Source organism: Benincasa hispida, chromosome 6 (genome assembly GCF_027475165.1).
Source record: "Benincasa hispida cultivar pf3 chromosome 6, pf3_genome.v1.1, whole genome shotgun sequence".
Classification (NCBI taxonomy): Eukaryota; Viridiplantae; Streptophyta; class Magnoliopsida; order Cucurbitales; family Cucurbitaceae; genus Benincasa; species Benincasa hispida.
Genome location: NC_143483.1, coordinates 29113562 through 29124523, shown reverse-complemented (window position 1 = coordinate 29124523; position 10962 = coordinate 29113562). Strand labels below are relative to the sequence as shown.

Genomic DNA, 10962 nt, shown 5'->3' with positions numbered 1-10962 from the left:
GTATCGTCATTGTGCCAAACACTCCCGGCACTACACCAAATTGATTTGAGAGGTAAGCACGACCAAGACTAGAGTCAAATTCTTATAGAATATCTATTGTTCTGGTGTGCACATCATGATCATTGTGTACAAGGATAAATAACAAATGGGCCAGCTGTATCAGATGACTACTTTTCCTGATACGATTGAATTGATTTATCACACCTGATGACACTTACTATTATTGCATGGTAAGAGTTTTATTATCTTATGTTTTTCAAATGTATGATATGAACATTATTTATACTAATTTTTTTCATCTTACGGAATAATTTGTCTAAGATAGAAGTATTCGTGGGTTGAGTTGGGTTGGGTTGAAGGACTTTTTAGACCCAACCCAATTTTTTTAGTTGTAAATTTCTCCAACTCAAATAACTCTCGTTAAAAAATGAACCCAACCCAACCCAACCATAAAACATTTAGGTTGGATTGCTTCGGGTTAATCGGGTCATTTATTTAAATTTTTATTTTGGAAAGCGAAGTAAAATGTTAATACATGAAAAATTGATTAATTATTTTCATATATTAAATTAAGAATAACAACTCGATTTCAATTTCTTTCCAAAGTGCTAAAAAATTATTTTTTTTAGGATTTTTTAGATAATGAATTATCCAGAAAATAATGAAATTAAGTAAAACTAAAAGAATATGTATATATGTAATTGTATTATATGTAAAAGAAATATAAATGTTAAAGTTATTAATAAGTTCGGGTTGGTTCATGTTGGTTTGGGTTATTTTAAGTGAACCCATAAACCAATCCAACCCATAAAATTTCATTTATTTGAACCCAAACCAACCCAAATGAATTGATAACTCAACCCAAACCGCGTGGGTTGGGTTGAGTTAATTGGTCTTTTCAGGTCATCGGGTTTTTTGAACACTTCTAGTCCAAGATGTACACTAGTATTCAGTACAACACAATTTACCACAATTGAGTTCAATGCGTAACCAAAACTTGGTAAATGTAAAAAATATTATTTAGCAGACAAGACGACTCAATGTTGCTGATACTGATTGAAGACATATTTCGTAGACGACAACGACAACAAGGCGAAACTAATCTCGAAGCACTCGAAGACGACCACCATGTGGAAAATTGAGTGACTTGTAATTCAAACTTTTAGCTTCATGTGAATTTCTATCTTGAAATAAAAGAACTAACGAAATTACATTTTATCTTGAGACACTAAATCTAATAAATGAGTATGATATAAAAGAACAAGCATAAAACAAGTAAGAAGAAAATTACTAATTAATTTTTTTAAAAAAATCTAAATAGAAAAAAAATACAAAAATTGTGAATGGAGTCCACGAGTTTGGTCTTCCTTCATTGACCAAGTCCATGCATACGCTGACTTGGCAGCCATCTAGGTCACAACGGTGATGACTTGGATTAATAAAAATCGTGTACCAGTACACAATTTTGGTACCCTAACTTTGTCAATATTTTTCCCTTCAACTCTATTTTTGAAATTTCTTTCTTATGCACCCTATTTTTGTTATTACTTTCAAAAAATACATTATTCTTGAACTTAACTCTCAGTTTTGAGATATCAAAGAAGATGCGATAGTATATATTAAGAAAAAAAGGAATCCTGCAAAAAAACAAAATAATAAAAAAAAAAAAAATAAAGAGATGCAACCACTATGTCATTGCATGCGACCACTATGCGAATTGTGCACCCTCGAGGTGAATGTTATCCCTGGTCGAGGTCGAGGTCGACTTTTCATGGGCCTCAACTCCTAGTTCGCCTGGCCTACGGCCCATTTGAACCTTGAGTTGAGTATTTCAATCTCAATTTTTTCCTTTGATCTCATTTGAGCCCAATATAATTGGTGAATTTGACCTAAACCTTCTTGAGTCCAAATTCTCCTATAACACTATTGGTTAGATAAGTCATGGAACTCTTCCACTTTCCTTTAGAAAAAAAAAAAAAAAAGACTTATGTTCCATTGAATTTAGGAAAATTTTCATAAATAGAAAAAATGTCAAACTATTTATAGAAATAACAAAAAAAAAAAAAAAAATTAATAGACACTGATAAACTTATATCAGCGTCTATCCCATTGTATCAATAATAGACTTTTATCAGTTTCTATCACTGATAGGTTTCTGTCAGCTTCTATCGGTCTCTATAAAAAAAAAAAAAAAAAGTAAATTTTGCTATTTTGGGTAAATAATTTCCCTTAATTTCTATTTTTGAAAACCCCTTGAATTTATGCTATTTTTTTTAAAAAAATATTCAATTTATTAATAAATTTTAGGAAAAATTTCCCCTGCTTTTTGGATGGTGTCCATTAAAACCATAATTATTTTCTTTAATCAATTTAAACCAGAACTTTTGTAAATTTATAAATTTATACCATTCATTATGCTTTGTTTCGATAAACATCACGTGAAACATATAATTTTATTAATTAAATCTCTAACTTCCATTGTGGATTAATTTTGACTCTCATAAAAGATTTCATTTAGAAATCGACGATGCATCAATTCTAATAATTCATTTTGTTAATTCGATATTTGAAGAAGTCTACACAAGTGTAAGAATTGTGCATATACTAACAATGAGCAATGACAATCTTGAGAGCCTATATTTCAATGTAGTTTCTCATTAGAGGGTTTTTTTTTTCTTCTCAAAATTCAGTTTAAAATGATATTTTTAGATATAAAGAAACTATCTAAAAGTTCATATCGTTTTAAAATATCCAAAAAAAAAGAAGAAAATTACACAATTCAAACTTGTACCATATTTCCCCTTTTTCTAATTTTGAAGGAAAATCTTACAAAAATTATTTTCATCTCCCAACAAAGCATAATAAAATCTCATTCTTTTGAACTATATAAGTAAAAGGGAAGAGAAATTATGGTTAGAAATACTAAACACACACTCATGGAAAGAGGAGAGATAGATTGAAATTGGAAGTATTATACAAACATTTTAACTCAAAAATACACAATCACATTAAAAAAAAAGAAAAAAGCTTAAGCAACTTCTTCAATCTCATCAAGTGCATAGTTGTTTGTTGATACACTTGCATAATTTACTTTGCTAAATCTAACCACAACTGGATATCGAGTGTTCGGGTCCTGCAAAATATCATTTACCCATTAATTAAGCATTAGTATACTTACATTTTCTTTTAGAAAAATCAGCTGTGATATAAATTTCATTCGCATTTACACTTTAAAAACCAATCTAAAATAGAAATTTCGAAAAATTCATTAGAGGAAGTATTGGATTTTTCGAGAAATCAATCTCAACCGCTATTATTACGAGTCCTAACTCCATCAAGAAACTAATTAATTTTTGGTTTCTAGTTTTTAAAAATCAAACCTTCAAACTTCTTTTTCACCTCTAATTTTTTTTTGTTTTATTATAACTTTTTACCGATGTTTTTTAAAAACAAAACTATACTTTGAAAATTAGAAAAAAAAAGAGTACATTTTAAACCTTTGTATTTGTTTTTGGAATTTGACTAAAAATTCAACTATTTTACATAAGAAAGATGCAAATCGTGGTAAGAAATTGGAAGAAAATTAACTTAATTTTAGAAAACAAAAGACTAAAAATCAATGTCCTGTTTAATAAACATTTGGTTTTTGTTTTTGAAAATCAAACCTATTCCATCTACATTTTTTATAATGATTGACATCTTCATTAAGCACAATGGTTACATTCTTAGTCAAATTCTAAAAAAAAAAAAAATTTGAAAGTTAATTTTTTTTTTTAAATTCTCAAGGTTCGGCTTGGTTTTTTAAACCATTGGTGAAAAGTAGATAACAAAAGAAGAAATTTGAAGGTAAAATTAGTGTCTATAGACTTAATTTTTAAAATAAAATAGTTATCAAAACGAGTCAAATGATTACTAATCAAGATTTTACTACTACAATTTTTTTTTTTATTATCCTTTTGAAAACATTTCCATAATCTCAATCCCAAAACAGAGCAGCCTTAACCCCTAAACAGGACTTAATTGGTTCCCCTCAGAAATCTTAGCCACTTGATTTTTGTCAATTTCATTCTAAAATGAAAGAATATGAAAAACTAATATAACCAAAATGTTTCTATTTGCATACACACCCAGAAACAAAAATGTATAAAAAGTGAGTAAGAATTCAAAAGGTTCTAACCTGGTCAACTGTTACAACAGATCCAACATCCTTGTACCAGTAAGATTCTTTCCTTAGAATCTTCACCTGTTCAAATAATCAAACATCAACAACAACAATTTCTACTAAAAGGGCTCATAATTACCTCCCTCAATTTCTGAACCTACCTACTTAAAAATTAGAAATTAGAGGTTCGAATCGTCATCTCGATTCGAACTAAATAAAAAAAAGATCTCACACACCTTGGCACCTCTTTTGGGACCAATAGGGGCAGGTTTAGGCTTGGGCTCTTCCGCGGTGGCGGCAGCAGGAGCGGCAGCCGGGGGCGGGGGAGCGGCCTCGTCGGAGGCAGCGGCACGGATAACCAACCTAGATGATCTAGAAATAGAGTTGGAATTCTTGGGGAAGAAGGCCAAAGAAGATAACCTAGAAGAGGAAGATGAGATGGTAGTTGAAGAGGGAATGACCACTCCAGAAGCAATGCAAGAAAGGTTAGAGGCAGCCATTGCCTTTGTCTTTGAATCTCTCTTCTTCTATGCCTTAAGTGATGGAAAGCAGGTTTGGGAGTTTGAATATGTTAGTGCTTTGAATAATAAGAGATGTGATAAACCCAATGAAATAATGATAACCACATATTGAAAGAGAAAGAATCAGTTGTTTTATGGGGTAATAATTTCTTTGTGGAATTTTCTCAGCCTATGGAAAAGTTGAATGTTGAGTTTCAACCAATTGAATGTTGCCATGTAGACACCATATCCATATCTTAAGGATAGGGTCATCCTTTTCTGTTTGGGATATTCTTCTCTCTCTTTCTTTCCCTTTTTCTTAATTTTGCTTCTTCTCAGCTTGTTTGTTTTAGTAATTGTGTTTCTTAGTAAAAGTTGAAATTCAATTCTTTAGTGTTTGTATTACCCTGTTTTATTTTATTTATGGTCATCATGCATATGTTGATTGACAATGTTTATCAATTTGATTTTGAGTATATTTTTATTTCAAAATGTTACTTTTTTTTTACTCTTAATTTTGTAGTTTAGTTTTCATTTCGTCTCAAGTTTCATGATATTTTAAATTTCTATCATTGAGTTTTCACAAAAATTCATGATTTGTTGAAACTTTCAACGACTAAATGAAATTTATAATACCGATCTAAAGAACTAAATGTTTGTAGTATTTAGCAATGGATTAAGTCGAATTATAGGTAATCGGACTTGATTTCTCTAAGCTAAATTTGAATATGAAAAACAATTAATTAACAATCTAAATAAAGGAAGAAACATTTAATTATATAGTTTGTCATGAGATTGTCATAATGCTTCTTGTAACATTGTGGCACTGCCAAGAAAAAAGCGCTAGCGCTCGTTGTGTCGAGAAAAAACCTCGCCACATTGCCACTCAAGAGTGTTATGATGGTTGCCTTTTATCTACAAATGGTTTGGAGCCTTAATCTTAGCGTTACTAACACTTCTAAGCAAGGGCGATTTGGTCATTTTGCTTCCTTCGAGCCTTAATTGCTAAAAAAAAAAGCTTCTAATTGCTTCAATTTAATCTCGATTTGCCATAAATGCTCCATAATCCTCCTTATGCTCCACTTATTGTAAATAAACCATTTAACATATAAAAGGATTTATCGCCCACTCTTAGCCATTTACTACTTAATTAAAAAAATAGTTTTTTTTAATACGTTCACATCTTAATTATATTAAATTAATGGACTAAAGGTTAACACACACATCGATGAAAACTCAAATGAAAAATAAAGTGGTTTGACACATAATACAAAAGTCAAGCATGATGTTATTACAAACATAATAACTTAAATATAAAACAATAGGCTCAAATTGGTAATCCAGTTCAGTGCAACATTACCTATTTTAGGAAGTTGTGTGCCACGTGGAAAAAAACTTCATTATTATAAAGAGTTTAGTAATTATAATGAAATACTTATTTGATAGACTTCCTCTCTAATGATTCACTTACAAGTTACCGTTCAACTTCAATTTAGGCTTCTCATAAGTTTGAGTTGATCCCTCACCTTCACAAATAAGCTTTTTCCAAACTTAGTATGAGATCCTTTCAATGCAATGAAACTTTTGCTCTTCTAAGAATGGATAAAATATTTTTCACTCACAGTGACAAACAACCGATGATTACGCTCCAACCTAGATGACAATCGTCAACACCCTCGACAGCGGGTATACAAAGTTTTTTTTTTTTCTTTTTCCTTTGCAAACTGGCTTTTGTTTTTTAAACCACACTGATTGTTTGCTGGGATGAGAAATAAGGCGGGGAGAAGGTTTGCTGAGTTTGTTATTATGGTTTGTTTTGTTTTTCTTTATTTCTTTTTTATTGGAATTCTTAATTCAATTCATTATATCTCATTTGATAAAAATTTAGGCCTCATTGGTTAATTATTTGACTTTTTATTTTTTATTTTTAAATTAAGTCTATTTTATTTACATTTCTTAGAATGACTTGAATTTTTCTTAAGTAAAATGGTTGAATTCTTTAACCAAATTTTAAAAACAAAACAACTTTTGGAAAACTACTTTTTTTAGTTCTCAAAACTTGATTTGGTTTTTTAAACCATTGATGAAAAGTAGATAACAAAGAAAGAAATTTATAAGTGAAAATAGTGTTTGTAAACTTAATTTTAAAAAACAAAAACAAAAAACGAAATAGTTACCAAACGGAGCCTTAGATTTTGATTTTTGAAAAATTAGTTTCGGTGTTTAGTTTTTAAAAGATAAAAACCATATATATTTGGTAGCTGTCTTTAGTTTTATGTTTTTAGAAAACAAAAACATGTTTGGTAATTGGTTTTTGCTTTTTTAAAAAAATGAAAAATCAAAAGCATGTTTGATAATTATGTTTTTGCTTGTCTGTTTTTAAAAATTTAAAATAGGTTTTAATAACTTTTTCAGTATTATATTTTTTTTTTATAAAAATAAAATCGATTTTTTTAAAAATATTTTTCCATATGGTATACATAATTGTTGAAAGAGAAATAACAATTATAAATTGTCACATCATTTCTCAATTGTGAATATACAAAGATTACAATAAGTACATTTGAGGATTTTACTTTGAACAAACCCTAAAACCTAACACCTACATTCTCTGAATAAATGAGCTAATCCTAAAATATAAATAAGATCATAGTATATGGCTCACCTTAAAAAGATTTTCTTTTTCAAAATATTCTTTGCAAGAATAGGGAAGTAGGCGACCAAATTTGCACTACACACTGGCAAATGAGGGGAAAAAAAAATCATGCACAACTCGCACAACACAAAACATGTTATTGACATAATACAAGATATGTTACAAAATATATTGTAAAATTTTGTTTGTAATAAAATCAGTCAATTATATAGTAATAGGATTAAAGTTATATGTAGAACATCTTCAAATATAGATACAATTGGAAACTAAACTAAAACTCAAAATAAAATTATAGAAATATAACATTTTGAAAGGTAAGAAAAGCTAATAAAAACTAAATTAAAAAAGCAAAGATTAAAAGGTATCATTTTGGAACCCAAAACAAAATAGAAACTGCAATCCTGAGTTGGAATGCGAGAATAATATGAAGGTTAGATTTCAAAAGTCAAAGTTCGAAAATCGGAAATCTATGAATGTTCGGAATTGCAATAATCAAATTCCTCTGGTTGGTATTGAGTAATTAACTTTATGAAACTTCCTTTCGCCTCTAAATTTATTTTATTTTATTTTTAAAAATAAACTCAGATTTAAAAATTTAAAAAATAGTTTTTAAAAATTTAGTTTTATTTTGGAAATTTAACTAACAATTAAATTCTTTTTACTAAAAAAAAAAGGTAAAAATTATGATAAAAAATTGAGAGAAAATATGCTTAATTTTTAACAAAAAATCAAAACCTCATTTGGTAACTAATTGGATTTTAATTTTTAGTTTTTGAAAATTATGCTTACAAACATTCCTTTCAACTCCAAATTTCTTGTTTTGATATCTACTTTTTACCCACGTTTTCAAAAACCAAATTAATTTTTGAAAACTAAAAAAAAGTTTTTAAAAGTTTGTTTTTATTTTTTAAATTTGACTAAGAATTCAATTCTTCTATCTAAGATTGATACAATCATGGTAGAAAATGAAATGGAATAGATTTAATTTTTAAAAATAAAAAACGAAATAATTACCCAATGGAACCCACATGATTACCAAATGAATCATTGATTGGTTTTTTGTTTTAGTTTTTCAAGAGCAATCTTTTCCGATAATCAATTATTTTTTGCTTTTAAAACTTTTTAATTTTTTTTTTTTGAATTATGAAGAAAATTTGAAACAAAAAGTTTTTTTTTTTTCTCTCTCCCCACAAACTGGCTTTTGTTTAAAACCACACTGATCGTTTGCTGGGATGAGATAGACTTATCATCGTTTGCTGGGATGATAAGTCTTCTTAAGGTGCAACTTTACTAACTTCGTTATTCAAGTGTTGTTTGTTTTTCTTTTCTTATTGGAATTCTTAATTCAATCCATTAGACCCTATTTAGTACCCATTTATACCTTATTTGATGATCATTTAGTCCCCATTTAGTAACTATTTTGTTTTTAAAAATGAAGTCCATATTATCTATATTTCTTACTATGATTTACATCTTTCTTAATTACAATGGTTGAATTTTTAGTTAAATTTCAAAAACAAATTTTTGAAATCTACTTTTTCTAGTTCTCAAAATTTATCTTGGTTTTTTAAACCATTGGTGAAAAGTAGATAACAAAAGAAGATACTTTGAAGTCGAAGTATTGCCTATAAACTTAATTTTCAAAAACAAAAAATAAAAACAAAATGGTTACCAAACAAAACATTAGTTTTTTGTTTTTGTTTTTGAAAATTAAGTTTATTTCATCCACATTTCTTACAATGATTTTACATATTTCTTAAGTACAATGGTTGAAGTCTTAGTTAATTTCCAAAAATAAAAACGACTTTTTGAAAGCTACTTTTTTTAGTTCTCAAAATTTAACTTGGGTTTTTAAATCATTGGTGAAAAGTAGCTGACAAAGGAAGAAATCTAGAAGTGAAAGTAGTGTCTATAGACTTAATTTTTAAAACAAAAACAAAAAACAAAATGATTACCAAACGAGATTTTTTATTTTTGTTTTTAAAAATTAAGCCTATTTCATCCATTTCTTACCATTATTTGCGTAGTACAATGTTTGAATTCTTAGCTAAATTCCAAAATAAAAAACTTTTTGAAAGCTACTTTTTTTAGTTCTCAAAATTTGACTTGGTTTTTTAAACTATTGGTAAAAAGTAAACAACAAAAGAAGAATTTTGGGGTGAAAATAGTGTTCATAAGCTTAATTTTTTTTTTTTTTAAAAAAAACAAAATGATTATCAAACCAGATGTTAGTGTTTTTTTTTTTTTACATATATTTGCATTCTTAACTTACCACTTTTCTTTAGTTATTGCAATATTATAATATGTTATTTATTTTAAATTTTCTAAAATTATAATATTTTATTTTAAGTTAAAAAATTACATCTTTTTAACCAAAAGATAATAGTATTTATTTTATATTATAAATATAAGTATTTTATATATAAATTTAAAATTTGACCTTTTTAAGTTAAAAAATTACATCTTTTTAACCAAAAGATAATAATATTTATTTTATATTATAAATATAAGTATTTTATATATAAATTTAAAATTTGACCTTTTGTTCGAGGATTAAATCTTTAATTCAATTTTTAAAAATACATTGACTGAAAGTTATTTTATTTTATAGATGAAAATTTTCGGGAGTTTTTTTTTTGTCAATAGAGTTCGTTTACGCACGTCGCCGCTTGCTGTAGACCTAAGTGGGCCGCCACTTGTTGTCTATGCACGCCGTTCGTCTTCACCGTGGGTAGGCACCGTTCGTGCAGGTCTCGCTAGGCTGAGGCATCTATTGTTCGTGCAAGGGAGCTTATGTTCGTGTTGCTCGGCTGAGGCCGTCTTTTCGTGATAGGTCGTCTTCACCGGCCGTCTTTATTCAGCCCATTGGTTCTTCACCGACCGACCGAGGTTTTGTGCCGAGGTTTCGAGGTTTGTAGCAGACGAGGTATTCAGGTGTTGTTCGTGGGGTTTTTTTTTTTGGATTTGGAGTATTCTACTGTTGTGTGGTATTGTGGTGTGGGTTTAACCACGGTGAGAGATGGTGACAATGGTGCGTAAGCGGCCGCCTTTAAGATTAAAGGAGAAGAATGGAGGTCGAGTTGCTCGGCAACCCTTTCGTCTGCTTAGATCGGAGATCGAATCGGGTTTGGGTGCTCGTCCTTTAGAGGTGAAGGATTTTGGGATGTCTGATAGTCGTTCTAAGGAGGGTGAAGGGTCTGGTACGAGGAGTGTTGCCAGTGTTGGGCTGAGGAGGTTGACGGTGGGTGATCCAGTGGCACTCGAAGGATTGAAGAAGCCCCTGTCGTCTAACCTAGATTCGGTTGATCCGGGTGGGATGGGTTTTAGGTTAGTTGATGGGCAGAGGAGTTTGGGTTCAAGTGGAGGTGGGGACTAGGTTAGTTGATGGGCAGAGGAGTTTGGGTTCAAGTGGAGGTGGGGACTAGGTTGTGAGAGGTGTGTCTGGGAGCCTTGAGGATGTTGGGGGCCTGGATGAAACTGGGTTATGAGGGGTGTTGAGGGAGTTGGGGTGAGCAGGCCTGTTGGGAGTGGGCTGAAGATGAGTGAAGGGAGTGGTCTGGTGTAGGGGGAGCTGGGGAAAGATTCAAAAGGTGTGGGGGCTTTGGTGGGTGGGCCGTATGGTGCTAGGCCGGAGATGGGAGGCT

The 10962-nt window shown here is 30.0% G+C and overlaps 1 protein-coding gene across 1 annotated transcript; it reads right to left on the bottom strand.

Annotated features, from left to right (window-relative positions):
* Positions 1 to 2937: 2937 nt before the first annotated feature.
* Positions 2938 to 4712, bottom strand: LOC120079342 (photosystem I reaction center subunit IV, chloroplastic-like). Its single transcript, XM_039033505.2, has 3 exons — positions 4399 to 4712; positions 4178 to 4243; positions 2938 to 3133 (listed from the first exon to the last, which is right to left on the bottom strand). The coding sequence occupies exons 1-3, from the start codon at positions 4660 to 4662 to the stop codon at positions 3029 to 3031; spliced, it is 435 nt and encodes a 144-aa protein (XP_038889433.1). The 5' UTR covers positions 4663 to 4712; the 3' UTR covers positions 2938 to 3028.
* Positions 4713 to 10962: the final 6250 nt, after the last annotated feature.